This window comes from Lutra lutra, chromosome 1 (assembly GCF_902655055.1).
Source record: "Lutra lutra chromosome 1, mLutLut1.2, whole genome shotgun sequence".
NCBI lineage: Eukaryota > Metazoa > Chordata > Mammalia > Carnivora > Mustelidae > Lutra > Lutra lutra.
In genome coordinates, this window is record NC_062278.1 from 193,240,317 (window position 1) to 193,265,621 (window position 25,305).

Consider the following 25,305-nt stretch of genomic DNA (forward strand, 5'->3'; position numbering starts at 1 on the left):
CCATTTTCAGCAGTCCTTATTTTATTTGAAAATTTGGCTCTCCCCACCTAAAAACAATGTCTAGAGAGCCACAGGACATTCAGACTTTAGTTCCCAACATCTGGTATGAAATCACTTCATGAGAGAACCATGAAGCTCAGAATGTTTCTTTCAATCACCTCATTCTTAAGCAGAGATCCGACAGCTTAATGAAAGACTCAGGGGGCTGTAAATGTTCCCACTTCTTCCTGTCCCCTGTTGAAGATGGGCTAATGAGAGGTTAACTGTCAAGTGTAGATCATTCTTGGCATTCCTGATGCTGACTGCTTGGTTTTCGGCTTATCCCCAGCATGAAGATTTAATTTCCTCACAGTTGAAGATAGTTTAAAGTTTATTACTTACATGCTAAAATGTTGATGTATCTGTTTTTGTGCTTGTTATCTGGATGATTGGAATGTTCTGCAGTGATGTTCATATCAGCCGTACAGCGCTGGACTTCCTGGTGAAAAAAAACATCAAAATTTCAAAGATTTTAGACACACTTTCGGTGTCTCACAAGGTTGTAGGAAGAAAGGAACTATAGATCCAAAAACATGAATATTTACTCATTCCCTAGCTGTGGCCACCATTACTTCCCCACACTCAACTTCAGAAATAACTGACATATTCATAACAAATGTATAAAAGATGTGAAGAAGATAAAAGGATTTCCTTTTTTACTAATTCATCAATCATCTACTTCATTGCAGATTGTGACCTAGGCATGGGGATTACAAAACATCCTATCTCTCTTTGACTATGTCATAGCCTAATGGGGTAGGAAAACATGCCACAAGATAATGACAGTCCAATGTGATTAATAGAAAGGAGGCCTCAAGAAACGAGGGTGGGAGCACAGAGGAAGGCTTCAGGCAGATCATTCCTGAGTCTTCAAGGATGAACAAGAATTTTGCAGGCAGCAGTACAATCTCCACCAGCATCTGCAGTATGAGTGTAGACCATATACCTCTTTTTATAACTATCAGAGCGCAAATGGATTACCCTCCATCCTGAAGTGACGCTACTGTATTAGCCCAGTGACCTAGCCTGTGTGGCTCAAATATATACAGATTTGGTGAGTTACTGGTGAACTCCAGTTTCATTTAAATTCTCCTTCTTTAGTTGGCAACTCTTCAGCTGACCTTTGCCACGACTGTAAACATCACCCATTAGCGTAATACAAGGTTGCTGTGAAGTCAAATTTTTCGACAGTGTCTTGTTCAAACCCAAGTACCGGCGTTAACCGACAAGGGAAGTCATCAGCAGTACACAGCTGCTACGAAGAGCAGGAGCAAGCGACAGAATATCATCAGGAGAAATATTTTACACGTAACAGATGTAACAGAGTTTAGGTGCATGCAGACTTTTTTTTCCCCCTCCACAAAGGAGATGCACAGCAAGTATGGATGTCTTCCACAGCATTTCCATCAGGCATAATGAAAACAAGGAACTGGCGGTCTTTTATATTCACAAAGCACTTCCCAGTGAGGGGTCCCTCTCTCCTCTCCACGGAGGAACGAACTCCTTGTCATCAAATAATCTAAAGTCTAAAAACAAAGGGTCACCACCCATGCAAAGAGAACACACTCATGAACTCCTGATTCTTGGAAGCAGTATGATCAATTTTTCAGAGTTGCAGACCTTCCCAGTTGTTCATTAAAAAAAAAAAAAAAGTTCACAGGTATTAGTTCAACACAACTCTTGGGGAAAATGTGTGTTTCACAACAATTCTTACTCTTTCGTTACGTTTCCTAAATGTGATAAGCTCTGCTCTTTTCTCTCCTAAAATGGTTTAGGACCTGTGGTTTCACAAATGTTGGTTTAAAGGTGCCTCAGGCTGCCTTTGGTTCTTTTTTTTCTAGACTGAGATAAAGGGTAGACAGAAAGTGAGGAGTCTGATACCTTGACCTCTCCAAAACATTAGCAATGCTACCTCTACTCAAAGTACTTGGGGGGTAGTGGCCTTTTAGAATCGCCTTGAACGCCTGAGGCATACTCTTTTCAGTAGTTTCAGGGGGCAGAGAACTTTTGAAAATAGATTTGTTTCCTGGAAGACATTAATTCAATCTATACATAAATTCCTGAAATTGATGACATCCTTTTGTTTCTGGGTTTTGAAGGTCAGGCTCTTGGCATGGGCTGGGTTGCTAAAGCATCTTGTGTTAAGAGATGATAGCTTTTCGTCCTCTGGTTTGAGATTCACTTGGTTTATTGATTTTTTTCCCCATTGTCTGGATCTGACCACCCTAGCTATGCACTGAGCTCGTGCCTTTATTCTAATATAATGCAATTGACCAGGACTGCTCGGGAGCTGCTGTCTGCACTGTTTAGGGCAGTCATTCAATACGGCCAATCAAACTCTTCGTTATCTAAGACCCTGGGTCTGATCCGTGGCCTCTATTTCACTTTTCCAATTATGTGAATGACAGAAAACAAAGAATAGTCATAAATAATGTTAAATCTGATTTTATGAGAACCCGAGGGGTTTGCCTATGGCCTCCTGATTTTGTCTTGTGGATAATAATGTCATCTGTAATTCCTTGCAGAACTGTTTGGCTCATTTAGATGCTGATAATATCATCTGATCCTGGAGTGGCTTTTCTCCATCAGAAACTGGCATTTCAAAGTTAATGTGATTTTAATAGGTGTTAAAACCCTCTGAAGTGACACCGGCTGATGGAGTGTGGATAGCAAAGTTACCTAGTTGGCAGTCTGACCAACAGTTCAAGATTTAAGCTTCTTTGTATTTTACTGTCCATATGACAGAGTTGGAGTTCTCAAAATGAGTATCGACAGGCACAAAACCACAAAAAAAAGCCAAGTGAAAACAAGAGGTGTAAAAATAAAGTAAAACTTAAATGAAAACACCGCAAGTTGATAGAGTCACAATTCTTGGGAGAGCAAGTGGGGAAAATTGCCCGTTGCCTGGGGTCAATGAGGTGAGAAGCTATGGAAAAGGCCCCTGGAGACCTACTGTCCTACCCTTCTGTGGCTCGATGTGCAATCGTGATGGAACAAAACACACCTGGAAACCTTTCAGGTTACTCAGCTTCCCCAAGGAAGTTGAGAAGAACATACTCTGGGGACCAGGTGACCGACCACGTGTTAGACTGAGTATTGAGAACATTCTCAGTGTGTGCTACTGAAGGTGATCTCTTTAGGTGATCACCATGGCCTGGTGTTTGCCTTGTGGCTGACACAGAGCTGGCCTTGCTGGGTACCTGGGACAGGCCATCTTCCTGCTTCTGCTCAGGCTACGAACTGCGGCCACGCCCCATGTCTTCAAATGCTGCTGCTTTGACTCCAGAAACCTCTGGATGGAACTCAGATTCCTTAGCCAGGCTTTCAAGGTCCCATCCTACCTTCCGTCAGCTCCCTTCCCACTCCCAGACAGTTTTACCTCAGTGCCCTCTGAAAAGACCGTAGGATTTCCTGCAGTGGGTCTATAAAATACAATTACTTTTTGCACACTATTTGTAGGAATTTTGGCTCTGTCTCTCTCTTCAGTTTTCATAAAAACCTCAACTATGGTTTTCTTCAGGCTAAGGGTTTAAAAATGTTAAGACATTTCAGACCCTAACTGGCGTCTTGTCACAGGGACTTTCTGCCATCTTGCAGGCTGCAGTCTCACGCAGCACGACCCGCCCCCCCCCCACCCCCTTTCCGGCCACATCCTATTATGTGTCACCGGCAACTTGGAACACTGGATCTCACATAATGTGACTGGGACCACTGATCCCTCGAGCGCATGGGCTCAGGTGGATAAAGCTTTGTTCTCCTAATTTAAGATGAACAACTGGCCCTAATTTAGCTCAGCTAGAGTTAATTATAAGCCAGGCGATTCCCCCAAAGGATCTCGTCAAGGGGTACTGGACCTCTGGCCTCGTCTCTGCCCTCAGCCTTCCAACTTGTGATGCTCCTGACTGCCGCCTGTTAATTCTGTCGACCCACATGGCCTCGGAGCTCTCTCCTTTTGAAAGGTAGTGCTAGCACTGTTTGGAAACTCCTGCACGAGGGCTGTGGAGGCCCGGGAAGAGTGAGGTTCAAGTCAGCCCAGGTAGCCAAGGGAACAGTCATCGAATGCCATTCCGAGACAAGGATTGATGTTATTTCCAGTGACTGCAAAATCTGCTAGAGGTATAATGTTGCCAGCTCTTAACAGTCTCCAACATTTATCTGACAAGGACAAAATGCTTGCTGCCTCACCTCTAGACAAAGACTCAAAATTACCAGTGAATCGTTTTTCTCATTCTCCTCCAAGCAGCAAAGTTCTGAAAATAGGACAGCTATTCATCATTTTTTTTTCCACTTTCATCCAAGATTTTAAAAACAAGATGGGGCAAATAGAAATTCTTCTTTTTTGACCTCCTCCGGAACTTTCTATCCATATTTAGTGTGTACTTTGCTTCGCCCACTCTGGTCTCCACCCTGACCAGACTGAAGCCCTCGAGGGCAAGGTCTCAAATTCAACTCTGTACTTTGTATTATGTCCACAGAATAGCAGGTACTTGGTGACTGCCAGTTGAATTCCCTTTCTCTCCTCTTAATGGCCACACATCGATGGTTAAACGGTATTTTTAAGTATAAGGTGATGTGATTAACTTTGCCTAACTTGAGGCCTGTATGCAGATGTTGTATAAGATTTTTGTAAGTCAGATTCTCAACTCTCTGGAAGGCTCTAGGCTGTAAAGATCATGTAATGGGCTCCCAATATTTTTAGTGGGGTGGGGAGGCTCCTTATTTTTTTCCCTTATTTCCTCTCCTGCCCTCCCCCTCCCCCCACCTCTGGCTTGTCAGCTGCATGATCAGTTTTAGACAATCACTGGTCATCTCAGGTTTTTCCCTCTTCCTGAATCCGGGTCACTACAGGACACTACTTTAATGAGAGTCTGGAGGGCCTCGAGGTCACACACGGGGGCTTGAGTCTGAGAGCCTGGGCTTAACACCTAACTTCTGCCATTTTAAAACTGAGCCACCCAAAGCCTCAGTTGTCCCATGGAGGAAGTTTCCTCCTCTGTAAAACGCGCACCACAGAACAGCACCCTGTTCTGAGGTAGTTCTGAGGAACAAATCAAATAATCCACGTTCAGGGCTGAGGAAATGCTGGCCACCGTTCTTCCACTTAAACAGATCTGGAAATCTGGGGTTGACTTCACTACTCTCCTGCTATAATGAACGTTCTGTTTTGTTTTTCTATTTTTTTAAGATTTTCAATTATTTTAAAGTGATCTCTATACCCATTGTGGGACTCAAACCTACAACCCCCAAGATCAAAAGTCACACACTCCACTGACTGAGCTGCCCAGGTGCCCCAGTTTTGTTTTTCTTTCAGTCACACAAAAATCTCTTTTCCTGACCTCCTTTTATAGTCTATTACTATCTCGTTTATAAAAGAGCCTTAATAATTTCTTAAGTAGCCTGCTACCCTTTGTCCTTTTCAGCAGAGCTGCCGAAAACAGATACCACTACTGTCGTCAAATATTTCAAAATCTCCCTCAAGGAGAACAGGCCAGTCTATTAAGGACTTGTTCTGTCTCATGCCTCCCTTTATGTTGCTGCCTTATTGTTCTTTTCAGAAGAAAGGATAGTCTTCCATTCTGAATAGCGCTGATTCTCCACCTTCAGACCAGGAGGAACTGTGAGACAACAAGGCAGAACAAGGCCTGTCTTGTCCCTGCCCTCCCACGCCCTCCCTTCACCAACAGCTAATAAGACTTCAGCTATAAAGTTCAATATAGGAGACAAAAGCTTCTAGCCATATTTTTTTTTTTTTTTTTAAGGACAGTAATAGGGTGCAGATGCCCAGAATTTGTTAACAGGCTTGGTTTAGATGCAGCAAAGCCCATTTTAAGTCAGATCGAGTTTATAGAGGTATATCTGATTATTTTGAATAATTAAATGGTGTCAAAACCAGCTGTGATGAATAGCACTGGGGTCTCAAATCATAAATAATTGAGAAACTGGAGTTGCATTTGGTCATCCTGATCAAATTCTGTTCTCCAGAGGATAAATGTTTGTCCTGAATACCATCAACATTGTTAAATGCCTCAATATTCTTGCTCAGTCATCCAGCCAACAGTCAATTGAACTAAATCACTTCAACAGCACACACATTTGCTGTCCTCATGAATACAAAATGTTTGACTTTAAACCATGGTTCTCTGTACTTGAATAGGCACCTTTTTGGTAAGCATCTAACAGCCACATTAAATACTTGACATGCTTATGTCTGTCCCATGATGCACGGGACTTTGGTGAACACATCAGCAGGTCCCTTTCGCTCTCCCACCTTTGGCTTCGGTTTTGCTCAGGAAAACAAAAAACCAAGGGAAAGGCTTCCTTTAAAATCGGTTGTCAATATAATTGCCTTTATGATGGCCTCTGGGGACTCCGAATTTGCAGAGACAGAGGCTTGTGGTCCCATGTTAATTCCTCACTGTGCCGCCTTTCCATGACATCACTTAATCCCCGAAACCCAGTTTGTGAAAAGAGGTGGGCAGTTTAGCAACATCCCCGTCATGTCATTTCCATTTTAAAGGATCCATTTTAAAGGAAGACTGAGCGAGAGAAAGGAACCGACTCACCCGCAAAGCTAGAAGACAGCTGAGCTGCCATGAAAACTTGGCCTCCTCGGCAGAACTCTTGCTGCCAGAGATGTGCCTTAGTTAAGCGCCTCAGTGAAGAAAAGGGCAGTCTGTTTAATAGCTCCTCATTGACACCCTGTCACTGCTGAACTGGCACGGAACCCGGAGCTGGCAGGGCCGTGCGTGCCGCGCTCTACCTTGTTTCCTGCACGACAGTTCTTAAAATCGCAGGGCTGTGTTCGCCCACGTCTTCCCTCCACGGATTAATAACCGCCAAGCCCGCCACCATCCACCTCTGCAGGGGCTGAACAGGTCCCCTGGCACCCTCAAAGACGGGCATCCTTCACGTTCCCCCAACTCCGGGATGTCAGGGACATGGGCTCCATTTCTAAAAGCGAGGAAGCCGGGCCATCAGGGAGGCGGCGACGGGTCTGGGGGTAAGGAAGCGCACTGCTCCTAGGGAGCCAGCTGCCCGTTCCTCAGACAGCAAACCTGCTGCCTCCTCCACACCTTGTGCAGCCCAGGGAGACGAGGCCTACCCTTGCCATGAGGGCTGCTGTCCCAGCGAGGTTACCAGGAAGACAAAACTTGGGGACTTGCCTTATTTCTCCCACTAAGTCTGTTCTTTTCTGGAAGCACACGTGTAGGACCTGGGCAACCAACTCCCTCCCGCCTCATCTTTTTGGGGGAAAAGAATGCCTGTCAGAAGGAGAAGTGTGAAGAAAAAAAAGAAAAAACCATCTCCCAACTTTTTCTGGTATTGTTTTTGTTATGCCCGAATGGATTCATTTCAAGTTTATAAAAATCTATATAAAATAAAAGGTTTCTAGAAAACTACTTTTCAGTTTTGAAACATACCTCAAAATCCTCGGAGAACCCATGCTGGTTATTAGAATAGAGCTCACCAATGTGTTTAACAAACTGTTTGACAGGAATGGCTTCCATGTCATCTGTGGGGATAAAATGATTTTCAGAGTCACACAGAATAAACTTTGATAGAACAAGTAACACCGATAAGGGATTATTAAAGACAAGCATTTGATTTGTATGAGGAGTAGACAGATTTGCATCACCCGAAGCAGATGTCCTCAAGAAGTCTCAGAATGTATTTTACTTTTCTGTCTTACTAGGATTTGGAATGCCTAGAAGCTAGGTAAAATACGTTTTTTTTTTTTTAAATATTCAAGGCAATTTACATCATTAAATTACATCATACTCTTAACTGAAAGTCTGAACTTCCTTAGTGTACCTATTTGTCAAGAAATTTTATCATAGCCGAAGATTTTTTTTTTTTTTAATTGCTCTTCAGTGGGGTCCAGCTTGAACTTGGAGCAATGAAGTTCCATTTCTGGTCTCTGAAGTCTCAGCAATCTTTATACACAATTACAGAGAGATGCCATTGTACCAGCTGGCTTCGGGTACAATGCCATCTATGTTTAAGTGTTCAAAATTTTAGTTCAAGACAGCTGTGTCTATGCAATGCCAAATAATCAGTTTGACTGAATTAACTGGATTTTTTGGGTGTTGACAGACTAGGTATAGATTCAGGAAGACTCCCCATTCCAATTTCTTGTGCTGTCACTTCAAGAGGACATTTGCAGTTCATGAGCGCAAAGTATCCGTCTTGAGCGCATTTTCCCCGGATCTGACCCAATATTGGAGGACTGGCCACAAACCTGCCACACCTCACTAACAGGAGCTCCCCAACCTCCTTCCCTCCACCCTCCCCCGCAAATATTTCTTTAAAAATACTCTGCTGAATTTGAGATAAACAACAGACATGACATTTACTTTATTCAGAGTGAAAGATCTTTGGCAAACGCACAAACATCTAAACTGCCACAGATGCTTTTCTTAGCAAAGGGTATGAAGATCTGTATGTGTAAATGAGGTCCTACTTTGGCAAGAATGTTATAGATCCAGGCCTGACAATCTGATTTCTCTTCATCTGGTGACAGCTAACATTGACTATGTCATTCCTTCTCTACTTTCTTTCGAGAGAGCAAAGCTCTAGGGTGGCTTTTTGCATCCATTGACATTTTCAAACTTGAATCATTCTTAAGCGGAAAATAGCATCTCTTATACTTTGTTTAAGGAAGGTGACTTATATGTTCATAATCCACACTGCTTAGCGCAAAAATGTTACTGATCAAATAGATGGTGCTCCGTGAGCACCCATTCTTTCTGTGTGAACAATTAAAGACCTAATCATTTTAATAGGCCACCTTATGAAAAAAAATTGCCAAGTTATTTACAAATATTTCAGGATTGGAGAGGTTCATGAATATGCAATCATTTTGCACGCCCAAGAATTCTATAGCTCCCATAATGATGTAACCAGCATTAACAAAGCGAGCGGAGCCAAAACGTTTCCCCAGAATATTGAGCAGAATGCACAGTTCAAGAAAAATTTCCAAAATTATCTGATCAACTTCGCCTAAAATGTTTAGAAGTAAGCAAATGCTATAGTACAGATCAAGTGGCAAAGAAACGATCTGAGGTTGAGAGAAGGATTAATATGTACAAAATTGGAGTCCTGAAAAGATTTAACCCAAAGAAACCCCTCTTTGGACAACAGGCAAACTGAGTGAGAGAGATGGGACACAACCTAGCCCTGCGATCACTTTAGTATATAGACGGCGGCGTTTCCTCCCAACACATTTAGAACCAAAGATGACATTGTTTCCGAGGGGGACATTGTTACAGCGCAATAGGCCAAGGGCAGCATTTATCCCATGATTAACTTAGAAATTGTAAATTCCAATAAATTTATGGTGCACACGACTCTAATTCAGAATAAGCAAACACCTATCAGCTTCAGAGGTACTTTGCTCTGCAAAGTCAAAAACACGGCATTTTAAAGGTCAAAGCCCACCTCTGGTCATTAAAAATTGTTTTCAGGGTAACAACTTATTTTTTCCTGCCGAGCACTCAAGTCTAATATCCAAGGTAATGCCATCCATGTCCAGAAATCAGTCTGCCTGCTATTCTCCTGGCTAGATGCAGGAAAAAACCAGAAGAGCTCAGCAGGATAATCATGGAAATACATGACTCACTAGTCTCTCCAATTAGCTTTTTTACCCAAGGAAGTCTAACCACACCCCTCTGGGTTTCCAGGCACCACAGTAACATCTTAAAACTACCATACAGACAGACACACACACGTGTGCACATACGCGCGCACGCACACACATGCACGCGGTACTGACCACCACAGGCTACCCAGTTAACGCAGTCTTTCAATCAAGATAAATGAAGCTGAAGGGTCACACATCTTTTTTCTCAATATTAAGATGAATATAAGGCTATGACTAATTAGAAGTCCTCATAGTTATCCTCTTACACAGTTCTATTAAATTACTCACAAAATGAGCCATTTAATTATAAAATTACCGTAACTAGCAGACGGCCAAGCAATTAGTACAGTGTTGTGGACCTGATCTTCTCAGTTTTTGTCTGGAAAGACCCTGTGGTGTTAGGGGACATCCATCTGAAAGATGTTATCCTCTTTCTATCATACAGAGACCATTAGCAGCCACTAACCATGGGCCAGGCACTTTCTATGCCCTTTAGATGGATTAGCATGTACTCCAATCCTTCCAATAACCCTGGGGGATAAGTACTATTTCCCTACTCATCTCACAGTTGAGAAAATAAGCTCAGAAACATTAACTGAAATCTGGACTATGGTGGAAGCTGGCCACCCAAGGTCAAGGGAGAATGGCTGTGGTCTGGGTCAGAGTGAATGGGAAACTATCAGATGAGGCATTTACTGAGCACCCAGGACTCAGCCAGATCGTAGGGAGGTGGTCTCTGCCCCAGGGCACATTTGTGTTGGAGAAGCGATGGACATCAGCAGGAGTGAGCAAGAATTACTCGGTGCAGATTCCACCGGTCACGAAAACGATGGATCGGAGGACTCAGGTGAGAAGAAAGGTTATCAACGTAGTGGTGATGGAGGAAAAAAATAGGAGCTTGCATCAGAGGAAGAGGTTTTCACTAACTACAGGTTGGATGGGAGAGGGTGAGGATATATAATGAAATGGTCTCAGGAGAGACTCAGTAGAAGGAGAATCACCTGTGCTAAAGGCTTTCCCTACATTTAGCGTCACCAGAACTAGGTGAAGGGGACACTGTTCTCCTCACGTTACACACAAGGTAATGGAAGCAACATGTTCAAAGTGACCAATAACTTGGCAAGCAGAGCTGGCATCTGACTCCTGGTGTACTGAACATGAAGCCTGTGCCCCCCCACACTGGGACACCCAATTTGTCTTCATTCACCAAGCACAACTTCCAGGAAGAACAAGGAATGAAATGGAGCATCTCGGTTAACTAAACAGAGTATCTTGGATAAAACATTCCCGTGTCCTTTTGTGCCAATATTTTTAGTTACAGAATTTTCAGATATCAAAGATTGAATTAGGCACAAATCAGAGTCCTGCTGTTATCCTTAAATCATCCCAGTATAAGATGTTTGGGTAAGTCCATTGAGAATCAGCACCTTTCAGAGTGAAATTGTTATTTGACATTATTAGTTACACTTTCTCCAAGATTTCAGCCTTTGGTTGTTAGAATTAAACCTCACCTATAAGAGGCCTTTTATTTCAGTCAGCCATCCTTATGTACCACTTCTGATGGAGTCTGAAATCAGTTTTTGGTTTGTACACACCCCAAGAGGTGCATTCACAGAGGGTGACCATCTACTGAGAAGCACCAATGGTGACAGGTTCCATGACGGTAAAAAAGAGCTCAAGATGATGAATGTTAAATAAAGCACTGTACAAAATAATGATGCACTGAAAATAGAGAAATAGAAAACACTGAATAGAACATAGAAATACAATACAATACAAATAAAATACAATACAAGAAATACAATAGAAAACACTGAAAATAGAGAAAAGGTGTTTTCCCGAATCTGGCTATGTCCCCGTTGTACTTGCAATCTGGAGCCAGGTAGAGGGAAATCCCCCCATATTGGTCTAGGGTTCTAACCTCCTTGCACAAGCTCACTTTGCTTTCTCTTCCTTTTCAGGAATAACAGATAAACAGAAAGGGCAAAACTTCACTTTATTGGGTTTTTTTTGCTGTTAGAAAGAAAAAACAACAACAAACAAACTCAGCAGCTGAGGCTGTTCTTGAACATCAATCCCAGGGAGGTGCCACGGAGGACTCAGCCCATTGTACAGCTCCGTGGCCGCGTCTTCAGCCCGTCACTCAGTAACGCTGTATAGGTGTATTCCCCCCCCACCCCCCCCCACCTGTCATTTTTGTTATCATTGGTGGAAAGAACCCTCTGTGCCGGGCACCTAGGGGCAATGGTGTACGGGGAGAAGCCAGAGCCAGACGGCCTGGTGGTGTGACTTCATCTCTCTGTAATTACCTTTCCTCATCTGTAAAATGAGAATAATAAGGACTTTTCACAGAGAGTTACGAAGAGTCAACAGATGACTGAAGTACTTATAAGAGTGCTTAGCATTTTGTAAATGCTTGATAACTAGGATTTATTGTTGGGTGCTAATTGCTTTACCCGTGTGGCCCTATGATTTGGGGCTAGGATTACCCATTTTATAGATGGGGAAACTGGCTAAAAGAGATCCAAGAGCTTGGCCAAGGTCCACTGTCATTATCAGGTGGTGGGGCTGGGCTGACTCCAAAGCCTTGTGTCTTCTATCTTACTTGACCTCTCTCTAGAGCTTAATTTGAATATATGTGGTTAGAGAGGGCAGAAAACCATAATAAATCTTAAAAAAAAAAAAAAAAAAAGCATTACTTATTTGAGAGAGAGAGAGAGAGCGCGCACGCGCATGCACACAGGGAAAGGGAGAAGCAGACTCTGCATTGAGCAGAGAGGCCTGATGTGGGGTTCGATCCCAGGACCCTGAGATCATGACTTGAGCTGAAGACACTTAGCCAACTGAGCCACACAGGTGCCCTCAATCACGGTTTTTAAAGAAACTTCCTGACTTAATAGGAATGAAATGATACACTTTGGCTTTAACTGTAAGTTTCAGTCAACCTGGAAAATTCACACTGGTATTCTGATCACGTTGATGACGCCAGGTAAAATGAAGTATTAAAGTGTTTACCCTCATGCCAAGATGCTTAATGCTGGGATTGACTGGCTTAACATCTGTTTAAGATAATACCCATACCAGCAAGTGCGGGTACATATATAATTACCATTACCATTCCAGAGGGCCTTCCGTCACCCACCCACTCTGCCACCCATCTCTGTGAAGTTCATTTAACCCAGTAGTTCCTGCAACCCTATGCCAATTCTGTCTCTCAGCAGGGGGATCCTATAACCCTCAACACAGTCCCTGGGTCAAGTCCCTCCTGCTCAGACCTTACCCCCTTGCTCCCCTACATCCCACAACTGGGCTCTTTACCACCCCTCTAGTGGACAGACCCGGATTTCAGGGACTCAGTCCCTTCTTGCCTGCCTCTCAGCTCCCAGAGGCCAAGTTCAGGCCTCTTTCTGCATTTGGTAATACCTCTGTGTCCACTTAGGAAGATAAAGCAAACATGAAATTAAAGAACATTATTGGGATTTTAGTTTCTGCGTTAGGGCACGACAAGCAGAGTTTTGTCTAAATCAGACTCTTTGGATGCAAGGAGTGTTGTGGAGATTGGAACATTTTATTTCCTGCCATAAAAAGAAATCTCTTTTCATTTATGACACAATGAAGTCAATAAAGAAAAGGTTTCATTATAGTCAAAAGACCAATGAATCTCCTTTGGAGATAATCTCTGTATAAATAAAATATGCCAACAAGGTTGGTTTAATCCCAAGGGTTTTAAACTGCATGTTTAAAATCCCTTTATATGCTGGCCCCCTGCTGAAGCCAGTGACCTTCAAATTATTAAGATGTATTTTAACTGCTGGAAAGGCATGAATCATTTCTGGATTTCCAAGCTACTGGTTAGCAGCAACATTTTGTTTTGTAATGCTTTTATTAGTAAGTTAGATCCTCTGATTTCCACAAAAAAGCATTTCTGAGGACATCTGCGCCTGACAATATGCACATTTGGAAAAACCCATACAACATACTCATTAATCAGGTTAATTGCATGAGCTAAGTTTTGTTTTTTTTTTTTAAAGATTTTTATTTATTTATTTGACAGAGAGATCACAAGTAGGCAGAGAGAGAGAGAGAGAGGAGGAAGCAGGCTCTCTGCCGAGCAGAGAGCACAATGCGGGACTCGATCCCAGGACCCTGACATCATGACCTGAGCCGAAGGCAGAGGCTTAACCCACTGAGCCACCCAGGCGCCCCTAAGATTTGATTTTAAAAAACTGTAATATAGTGAAAGCCTGAAAGAATACTATAATGCAGTGAAACCAATCTATAAATGACATACGTATGTAACACTTCGGTAACTGCAATGAACGTATTATTGAAGTTTGTCCTTTAAAATGGGTATCTCCTGGGGCGCCTGGGTGGTTCAGTGGGTTAAGGCCTCTGCCTTCAGCTCAGGTCATGGTCCCGGGGTCCTGGGATCGAGCCCCACATCTGGCTCTCTGCTCCGCAGGGAGCCTGCTTCCTCCTCTCTCTCTGCCTACCTGTGATCTCTCTCTGTCAAATATATAAATAAAATCTTAAAAAATAAATAAATAAAATGGGTATCTCCTGATCGAAAAGTCTAGATTTTTTTTTTTTTTTAAAGATTCCATTTGACAGAGAGAGACACAACGAGAGAGGGGACACAAGCAGTGAAAGTGGGAGAGGGAGAAGCGGGCTTCCTGATGAGCAGGGAGCCGGGTGCGGGCTTGATCCCAGGACCACGGGATCACGACCGAGGTGAAGACAGACGCCTAACTAACTGAGCTGCTCAGGCGCCCCGAAAAGTCTAAATTTTTAACAAGTACTTGCAGATGTTAACAATAATGTGGATCTTAAAGGAACTGTTTTACCACTTCAGTATCTTAAAAATGCCACAGAATTAAGTATTACTTCGCACTACGAGGGGACTGATCCACTAAGTTATTGCATTCAATTATGCTTTACCTTCCCGGGTAACAATGGAGAACCCATAACCATGGAACATTGGATTCTGAAAAATTGTTAGTGAAAGATATTAAGAGTCAAAGCCCCTTTCATTCTCCTGCACAAGTCAGAGTTCAACTTATCTGGAAAACTAACCAACCAACTAACCACTGTTCCCATATATGCAGCAGGCACTGTAACTCCACATTGTCCTGATGACAGAATTGATGTCACTTCTACAGTGACTGGAACCTAACTTCAAAAGCACTTCTTTAATTTCTTTCATGTTGGATAAATACTCTTGCATCCGAAGAAGAGTTCTTTCTACTGTGGCTAACCGGCCTTAGCCATCGCATTCACATTCTCTAGCACTTCTGCATTTTACGTAAGTGTAGGTGAGATCAGGAAAAAAAATGTCCTCATTCTGACAAGACTGCCTTTGCTATGTTAAATCAGGATAACACACTGAAGATTCTAAACTCCTGAATTTCTATTCAATTCAGGAAAATTAATAACTCAGAATTCCTCAAGAATTCCTATGAATGGCTATCTCCAAAGGCCGAGTGATCAATTAGCAAAGCTCTCTTTAATCATTTGCCTATTTTATAATACTTTTGAAAAAGTTAGCGTAACTTACTGATTCCACTTGTGCTTTGGGATTTGAAGACCAGAACTGTTTCTGCACTTCAACCACAGCAGAATCACCCAAAAGTTTCAACGTATTTATAAATTTCTCCCCACATCATTTCAATCACATATTGAAATGTGCCTATTTTTGCACAGGGAAGGAAAGTATAGGTGGGTGGAGAGCCTTTTTCTTAGAAAGTAAGAGAACAAAAAGGACTAGGTAACAGAGGTAGAGAGGAGTTTTTGGTAAGGAGGAAACTTCAACAAAAGAATAATGAAACTATTCAGAGGGCTGTAAGAGAATTCAGCCGAGAGGCAAAAGGTCAGGGCTGGTGGAAGATCGTCATCAAGAACTTGGGGGACAAAAACTACAGGGGATGCTCACATGTATTTGAAAGGCCTTGGTTTAATGAATCAATATCCAAATGAGGGGCTTGAAGGCTTGAGATAGCAGAACCTTTGGAAGAGCCAGCCAAGGGGTGGCAGAGCCATTTCCCAGGCATCTGTGCTTTGAAGCCACACAGAGGAATTCCAATGTTAGCTCCACCCTTCCCATCAGCTTGGGTGAATTAATAGGGTCTCCGAACCTCAGTTTCTGCAGCTGTAAGAGAAGGCTATCCCCTGCACCTGTCTCTGTAGGACTGACTGTAGTGAAAATAACCCATGGCGTCAGTACACGCTCAGTATCTACTGTAGGATGATGTTTCCTAAAAACAAGGTTAAATGTAAAGAAGTTCTCGGAACAGAGCTTGTTGTATGGTCCAGGATGACCCAGAAGCTCTGTTTTGTAACAGTTTGGTGCCTGAATTCTCAAACTTGCCCTGCTGCATCCTGTAACTTTCTTAACCGGTAGAATGGTTCAGTTCACTAGAGCGGTGGTCTGCAAGTCTCTCTTTTTTTTTTTTAAATAATCAGTTATAGGAAAGGAGTTCAAGTGATAAAAGTTGTTAAATCGCAGGCCCAGTAGTCCCGTTATTAGGTTTTGAAAAAGAATGAAATAACTGAGGTTGGGCACCTGGGTGGCTCAGTCGGTTAAGCATCTGCCTCAGGCTCGGGTCATGATCTCACTTGCTCTCTCTCTCATAAATAAATAAAAAATTTAAAAAAATTATAACGGAGGTCTAGCAGGTAGAACAAATACTCCCTATGAAGTCTGTAAATATTGTATTTTTGGAAATAAGAACAATGAGATAATTCCTAGGGTAAATCATTCAGAAGAATCCCAAGGAGGTCTCCACTAAGGAAAAGGGTTGAAAACTTTACCAGAGTGAAAATAGCTCGTGAATTTGTTAAAAAGTGTGTTTTTCTTGTACTGAATTTCTTCTGCATGACATAGTAGGATGCTAATAACCAGAAGAAACCATAAGAATAAAGAGAACACTGGATGGTTAGACTGCATCATAAATGACAAAATATTTTACAAATGAGACTATTACACAGGTCAGTGGGGGGGGTTGTTTCCGAAAAAGGGAGAGAATGGGATTAAACTGAAAAAAAAAAAAAAAAAAAAAAAATTTTTTTTTTTAAGATTTTATTTATTTGACAGAGATCACAAGTAGGCAGAGAGGCAGGCAGGGAGAGAGAAGGGGAAGCAGGCTCCTTGCCGAGCAGAGAGCCCGACACGGGGCTCGATCCCAGGACCCTGAGACCATGACCTGAGCTGAAGGCAGAGGCTTTAACCAACTGAGCCACCCAGGTGCCCCAAAACTGAGAAATCTTTAAAGAAAGGTCACGAAGAGTAACTTCTTCCCAGTTAAGGGTGAAATGAGTTGATTTGTCTTGGCACGTTCCCCCCAGTGAAGGCTGTGCCACCTGGGAAAACAGAATAAGAGTGGCCTCATCTTGGTTCTCTAGTCCTTGACCCTCACACTGCATAAGGGATTCCAACTCCTTCATTTCCACAGCTGCTTAGAGCTGCTCGAGGCTGCACCATGTCCACTGAGGCACAGCTGAACACCACGGATTTCTCAGTCAGTGGAGAGTCCGAAGCAGTTTTCTCTCCATATACTTATACTACCAGTGAGTATGGAATTAGTAAAAACTCACATTTCCAGAAATGCCTTTGGGTTGTGGGTACAGTAGTTCCCCTCATCTGGGGCTTTAGTTACCTGCACCTGTAGTCCAGACGCAGGCAACCCTCTCCCTCCTCCCCATGTATGGTCGGAAGGACCACAGGAGCCCAGTGCTACGTCACAATGCCTATGTCATTCCCCTCACTGTGTCTCGTCCCATAGGCATTTTATCATCTCACACCATCACAAGAATGGTGAGGACAGTCCAATGAGATATTCTGAGAGAAACACACGTACCTTTTATTACAACATATGGCTATAATTCTTCTATTTTATTTCTAGTTATTATTGTGAATCTCTTACTGAGCCTGATACATAAATTCAACTTCCTCACAAGTATGTATGTAGAGGAGAAAACAGTATACACAGGGTTTGATAAGACCTGCAGTTCCAGGAATCCACTGGGGGTGGTGGAACATATGCCTCACGGAAAAAGAGGGGTGGGGTGGGGAGAACTACTGTATTTACGGTGGTGATTGAACAGGTAGATGGGAAATGAGGCAGAAAACACTGGAAACACCTATCCAGAAGTGTGGCAAGGCAGGCACAACGGACTGGCAGTTTCTGAGGATTCTAGTGAACTGAAAATCCCCAAGTCCAAGGCATAGAGCAAGGCGTGGTGGGCCACACCGACTAAATTTGGTTCAGTGTTTGGGACAATCTTAACCTGAGTACCAGGCAAATGCTCATTCTCCACAGCTACTGGGATGAACCATACCGTGATTTGGGAAGGAAAGCTTCAACAACGGACATTTCTGGGTTATGGTTTCCAAAATGCTTTTACACATAACACCTTACCTGAGTTTTAACACTGCCGTAAGTATGGGTAGATCAAGCATCCTGTTTACTTTACAGATTCTGGAAACTAAGGCTCAGAGAGGTCAAGGCAGAGACCAAAGCTTTCACAGCAGAGGCAGGGTGAGATCCTAGGTTTTCTGATTCCCCATCCAGTGGGAAAAGAAAAATGGAAAGACAGCCCAAGAAGTATCTCACCACCTAAGCTTTTAAAATGTATTTCAACTGCACAGGTACCCACCAGCTCTATCTGTCAGATGACTCAGGACAGAGGAAAGAGAAGCCCCTGGGCATTTTCCAGAGGCCAACACATACTCTGGGTGTCTCGAGAGGAAAATGATTACACACACGTGCTAGCGCAAGACTCCTGCAGCTTGGACAAAACTACTTATTCCGTGTAAGTCTAAGACTGAGGATCCCTGTCTGCTTCCTCGTCTTTCAAAAGCAGGAGTGGGATTTCCTCCCCCAAGACTCAAGGGTAAGGCTCAGCGAAGAAGAATGAAGGGGAGCATAAAACCTACCCCATCTGTCTGGGGATGGATTAGCAGCCATGAAGTGATCCAGTAAGAACTCACCCAGAAGCTTTTCTGCTACCCTTCTTGTTTCCGTGTGACAAGCTTTCATGAGACAAGGTGACCAGATTGGAGAAAACATGGCCAATTCCAGCCATACCCAATGACTTCACATATACTGACACATAAAGGTCCAATTAACTTACCAACCACAACCGCGCCTAGTGAAGGTTTGTTTTTTTAGTATTTTATTTATTTATTTGACAGAGAGAGGGTGTGCTCACAAGCAGGGGGAGCGACAGGCAGAGGGACAGGGAGGAGCAGACACCCCACTGAGCAGTGAGCCCGATGCAGGGCTCGATCCCAGGACCCCGAGATCCTGACCTGAGCCGAAGGCAGATGCTTAACCCACTGAGCCACCCAGGCGCCCCTCATGAAGGTTTTTCAACAACAGAAACATTCTGTGGCACGAAGAGAACGACTGTACCTCTGAGCTTCACAGATATAGCCTTTGGGGAACCTGAATAATGCTTTGCTGACATGAATTCATTTATTCAGAGAATTAAAGAATGCTTACTATGTGCCGGGGACTAACTAGCACCAAGGAGACACCCACTTGCCTTTATGAAGCTCTTGTTGTAGGAGGAGAAGACAATAAACCAACAACTACAATACATGGCGTATCAGATGGGGAAGACCTTTCTGGAGAATGAGGGAAGCTGCAGGTGGGCGGGACGCAGCACTAGGGGAAAAGCAGTGCTTCTGGTTACCAAAAAAATAATGTCAGGAGGGTGGATGTCGGACATATCGAGAGAGAGAGATATTTACCAGCACATAAAGAAATCCACAGGAAGAAAGTTCAGATTTGGCAAAAAAGGCAGGGATGCCAAATGAACAAGCTGGGAGCCATCTTCAGTTCCCACATCCCATCTACCACAACGAACCAGCTACCGAACTTCTCAGCGGCACCTGCCGGGATACACTACATCGTATTCCAACCAGTCCTGACCCCCAACATCAGCTGAGTGTTTCACCTTTTTTACCCAAGGACCCATGAAATGAGTCCTGGACCAAGAGTGTATCCCTAGACTTCCCCACAAGTTCCTAAGAAGCAAAACTTCCAATGCTAAGATAATGTATTTGCAGAGGAAGGAATCTCAAGAGAAACCTCAAGAAAACCTTATCACAAATTGTGATTAAAAAAAAAAAAAATGTAAGCGCAAGTTGACTATCAAAATAGAACCTGGTCCAAGCAGACTGCAAATGATCTTTGCTTTCCCTTTTGTCTGCTGGTACTTCCCCTCCCTGTCTGTGAGTCTCTCCTGTATTAACTCATAGCTATTTGTTCCTCTTAAAAAGAGGACTCCATCACAGTGCAGTTATGTAAAGGAGAAAAGATTTCATTAAATCCCCTTTAGGGAAGGATCTCTTAGGGCAAGCTTTCAAAGGCTAGGAAAATAATATTTTGTCATGGGTGTCACACAAAAGTACCAACAAAAGAGGAAAATGATTAGCCCGCTGGAAAGAAGAGTGTGTCTTACTTACCTGGAATAGGGATAATAGGGATACTTTCATTGGGGACGACCCGAGGTGAACTGCTATCTTCCACATAGAAATGAGCTGTCTGAAAACATTTCCTGTGCAGCAAAGAGAAAAACATGCAAACAGTGAGACCAGAGAAATACACTTGGAGTTCATTTTTTCCCATTCTTCCTTCACAGATTTTACCAGCTTTAAATACCACACAGCACTGAGTGCAAGCCCATGGAAAAGTAACAAGATTTAAGAAGGACAACATTCCATCTATTGGAAGAATCCCCAACAGCTGAAGAATATATATATATATATATATATATATATATATAAAATATACATATGTATGTATGTATTATATATTTTATTATACCATATCTCTCCTGAGAGTTAAAAGGAGAAAGCTTACTAGTGAACTGCTCTAATCCACCAAAACTTGGCATCCACAGAGCAAAATTTGCTCCACACACGGTTAGGATGACCCCACAATAGTTCTAAATTTGACCCATTAAGAAGAGTCCTTTGGTCTTCCCACACCTCCAGCCCCAAGTTCAAAACCACACCTCAAATCCTCCCAAACGCAGTCATCAAACAGCCCCAAGTACACAATAGCAGCACATTGTCAGTGCTCGGAAGGCCCCCGAAGCTACACACAGCTCTCTAAGAGGGTCGGAGGGCTCGGAAGGGGCAAGCCCTCAGAATCCGGGGCCCTGGCCAGACAACATTGGGGAGAAGAACCTGGAGCTCACAGGTGTCCCCTGCCTGTTGTCTGTGTTATTTTACCTGGACTTCAGGCAAAGCAGGGAGCAAACACTGGTCATCACAGGACACGCAGTACACAGAAAAGCCATCAGCAGCTCACTCAGCCTCTGCCTACTGATGCCGGCTGGCCCTCGGCTTTCCAGCATCCACGTCACTGCTCATTGCGGCCCTAATGAGCTGCCGGAAGCACAGGCTGAATATTTAATGAGGCTGCTCAGCGTGAATGGCTATTGTGACCAGAAAAGGGTCCCTGTTCATCTGGCCGAGGGGCTTCACCGTAGCTGCCCCTGCTGCTGGGGCTTTTAGCCAAGCAGGCGGCATCCTTCTGCTGCTCGGTGTCCCTGGGACCCAGCCCGCTCCTGGGGCGCCCCACACCAAGCCCTGATGACACACTCCAGCTCTGCTGTTCCCGGGGGCTGCATTCCAACCACTAGAGTAAGTCAACTTTTCTTCAGAGCTGTCTTTGCTCATTTAATCCAAAGTATCCTGCGATGATTCCGCTGGGCATGGCACTTTTCTTTCAGCAGCGCCTGTTTCCAGACGGAAAGCAGCTCTAACCGATTGTACATTTGGGCACTGTTCTAGAAGCAATCTGGACTGCTGCTCCATGCCATTAGGGGGTTCTGAACATAAGTCACTCCTACTCGGCACATGTCTTGCAGGACTGCTCTTGCAAAGGGCTGAAAATGATGTTCCCCTCCCCCCGTGAATTGCCTGGCATTCGTAATATAAATAATAAAACAAATTTTCATCACTCATCGTTAGCGGTCTTTACCTAAATTTGGAAAGAACGTCAGTCAGTCTGACTTAAGCTACACGGATATGAAATGCACAAAATGTTTTAGGGCTCTGATAATAACCAGATCTTCCACTAAATGTGAAAATGATGGAAATCCATGTGGAAAAAAAAAACCACACACACACACACACATGTTTTTGTCTGAGGGAATAGCTTCTTTCTGTTTCTAAATCAGTCATCAAGTTTTCTAATCTCGGATTCCTGTCTCCCTCAAATTTGCATGGATTTCCAGAAAGTAGCATTCAAGTAAAAATACAGGTGACGAACTCCACAAGCGAGGTATAACCTTAACCGCCTAGTGTCATAGATAGAGATGACCTGCTTTTGTTGAGATACTGGACCACTCAGGAACTTCCTAGCCCAAAGAAGTGCTCTCCAACACCGAAACAAATGACATGCAATTCATCAGGTCAGACTTGAACTAGCTGAAAACACACACACACACACACACACACACACACACACACGCACACACACGCACACACGCAAATAAGTCTCCTATTTTAAGACATAACTCCTACACCTGTTAAATTTCTAATATATAAAGCTATTAGTACATAGAACTGCTATTAGTCAACGTAGTGCTCAAGTCAGGTGACTCTGAAAGGATAAACTGTATCATCGATTCTTTTTCTGGAAGAAGGCAGGCACGCCATCCACTCACTGTTATGTGGGGAGCTAGCAGCTTTGCATTCTCTTTGGGGAAAAAGAAAAAGGGCAGCGTGTACCGAAGCACATCACACCCCAGTGCGCCATGTGCTGCTGTGTATAATGGATTTTCCCTGGAGCAAAATAACCCTGTGACTGTCAGAGAAAAGTGCACCGCCGCGGATGAAGGTCAGAAATCTGGGAGACGCAGCTCTCCACATGGGCACCTCGGTGCAGGTCAAACCTACTTTCCTCCCGCACAAGGACTCAGGTGGACCATGACCTACAGAATTTTGGGGAAACACCTTCCCTCAGAATAAAGGTTTCGGGGGACTCAGCAAACATCGATCCAGCACCCCCCGCTTGGCACGGAGCGGGCAGGCAATGCCTTCTCCCTGCAACTGCCTAGAAGCTTTAAAGCCGCTTCCTTAAGCCCGGCCAAGCATTCAAATTGCATACATAATACATGATGTCAGCAGAAAAATTAGGAAATACAAAGGTATGAAAAGGAAAAGCAATCAATTAAAGTTACTCTAAATCATCTACCTAGTGACCAACACTATCGGCATTTGAGGAGTATATCCTTCCACGCTCTTCCTTTTATTACTGTCCCTCAAACATCTGCGATGAGGGGGCAGTGCAGTGTGACCAAGAAGACAGACACGGCGCTTCTCTTGGTCAAGATCTGCCATAACCAAGTCAACAACCGATTTGACGTAGTCAAGGGGCATGAAGAGAGTAAGACAGGCTGAGCCTGTCACCACAGCGGAGACCTGAATGAAGAGGATTAGCCAAGGGCAGGTGTCGGGGAGGACGGCTCCCGGCAGGTCAAAGAGCTCGTTCGAGAGCAGAGTGAGCTTGCGTGTTGCAGGAACTGAAAGGACGCCAGAGGTAAAGCAAGGGAAGGGCAGCAGGAGGCAAGGGTGGAGGGGTGGCCTAGGGCCAGATCATGACAGCTCCAAAGCCGCAAGCGTCGCTGGTATCTACCGGAAATGGAAAGCTGACCAAGGGCTTCAGTCAGTGGGGGGCACAGTCAGACTCGTCTCCTTCCAAACGCTCATTTTGGCTGCTATGGGACGAGCGGGGAGGACAGGACAGCAAAAATGGAGTGAGGACATCCATCGGGGGCTCCTGTTGTCATCTCACACGCAGAGACACACGCACAGTCTGTTTTCTGTTGTGTTTGTAACAAAACTAAACCATACTGTACTAACTCTCCCTTAAAACAAATAGGAACTGACATAGTCATTAATGTTTTCTCCCCCATTTTATGGCTGTGTCACATGGTCAGATGTTTAGCCCTTTAATCACTAATTACCAGAGGCCTGCTTTTTTTTTTTTTTTTAAGATTTTATTTATTCATTTGAGAGAGTGGAGAGAAAGAAAAATAAGAGAGCACACAAGCAGGGTGAGCAGGAGAGGGAGAAGCAGATGTCCTGCTGAGCAGGGAGCCCGACACGGGACTCGATCCCAGCCAGGACCCTGGGATCATGACCTGAGCAGAAGGCAGACGCTTACCCGACTGAGCCACCCAGGCACCCCTGGTCGTCTGCTTTGACGGAGAGGCTGATCTAGATGCTGGTTTGGTGTCAACTTTTCACTATCATCGACCACACTGAGGTGAACTCTTTTGTGTACAAATTAGACACTGTGCGTTTAATACCTAAGAAAAGCAGCTGGTCCAAGGGTCCAACATGACTCTGGGTCTGAACTCACTCCTTTCAGAGAAGTCCCACGAGAGATTGTTTTTGGCCCTCAGCAGTATCCAGGGATAAACAAGTAAAGCCCTCTAAATGCTTCCACTGTGATGTGTTCGAAGAGGCAGTATTGTCTCTCATTTTGAGCTCAGGAGAATGGGGACAGAATTTCTGAAAATGCTCAAGGGGGTCACTGTGCATACAATTTCAAATTTCTGCCTGGGTCCGATTTGCTTTCAACTTATTCTAAAAATGCCCCTTGAATGAAACAGATTCTGGATCATAAAGGGCCATTTTTCTAAAATTATCATTTCTTTACAATGAACATTTACTTAGCAAATACCTTAAAAAAGGAAAGAAAACAATGAAGTGCACCATGTTTGGAATGAAAAATACATTTACAAGTTAAATTACCAATTACAGTCTGCTGGATCCCCACCATACATCTTATGTTCTTCCCTTTCTCCCTTTCTTTCATCCCTTCCTTACTGTCCCTCTACTCACCATCAATATGTCTCCCTTGGGAAATGAGAACAGATAAATTTTTTCCAATGACTCTGACCAGCTTAGTAATGATCCAAATTAGGTAACTTCTGCTTCCCTTAATCTACCTTTGCAACAGATTCTGCTGATACTGAGTTTCCTAAATTAGGTACACCTCCATATTGAAGGGTCCTGAAGTCAGTCAGTCAGTCACTCTCTTTCTCTCACACATAAGCACACAAGTCAGTAAGGTTTCAGTCAAGGGGTGGTTATCAGTGAGCTACATATCTATCTCTTTGGTCTGGGGAGCTTTTAAAACGCCCATGCTGGATGAACCCCACCCCTAGTGATTCTAGCTGAGCTCCATGGTTGGGGAACAGGTCTGTGTCATCTGGAAAAACTCCCCCGAGGACAATGGTGTGTGCTGCCCTGGTTAAGCAGCGCAGTGATACAGGGGAAATGGTTCCAGACTCTAAGAAAGCCACCAAAGAAACAAAACAGTCTCAGATGGCATGTACCATGAAAGTGACCATAAAAATAAGCATCTAGAATTTATAGGGTCTCAGATGGGATAAAAAACCGTAGTTGAGAATTCAAGGATGCTAATGTAATCCTCTCAAATTCAGTAAAAAATAAACTGCATTTCATATACTTAAATACGAATTTGAAAGGTCTTCTCCTCTGTTTCTTTTGGAACCTAAGTTCTCAGAAAGAGGATGGCATTTCCTGAAGTTGAAGCATCATCTTCTGCCACCCGTACTGGAGAACTGTTTCCTCAGAT

The 25,305-nt window shown here is 43.7% G+C and overlaps 1 protein-coding gene and 1 long non-coding RNA gene across 9 annotated transcripts in view; one reads left to right on the top strand and one right to left on the bottom strand.

Annotated features, from left to right (window-relative positions):
- Positions 1-18,377, top strand: part of LOC125078261 (uncharacterized) — a 127,284-nt gene extending 108,907 nt beyond the window's left edge. The window contains exon 6 of one of the 4 annotated variants that reach the window (XR_007120847.1): positions 18,324-18,377. This is a non-coding gene — a long non-coding RNA (uncharacterized LOC125078261). Of the gene's footprint in view, positions 1-5,594; positions 5,979-6,556; positions 6,997-17,020; positions 17,321-18,323 lie in introns of those variants that run through there. The other 3 variants (XR_007120845.1, XR_007120840.1, XR_007120846.1) reach the window with 3 other exon arrangements.
- PTPRG (protein tyrosine phosphatase receptor type G) overlaps positions 1-25,305 on the bottom strand; it is a 707,992-nt gene that overhangs the window by 40,130 nt on the left and 642,557 nt on the right. For all 5 annotated transcript variants that reach the window (XM_047690530.1, XM_047690520.1, XM_047690539.1 and 2 more), the window contains 3 exons: positions 20,148-20,239; positions 7,461-7,552; positions 382-478 (listed from right to left, as the gene is read on the bottom strand). In XM_047690530.1, the coding sequence (XP_047546486.1) occupies positions 382-478; positions 7,461-7,552; positions 20,148-20,239 (281 nt within the window). The remainder of the gene's footprint in view (positions 1-381; positions 479-7,460; positions 7,553-20,147; positions 20,240-25,305) is intronic.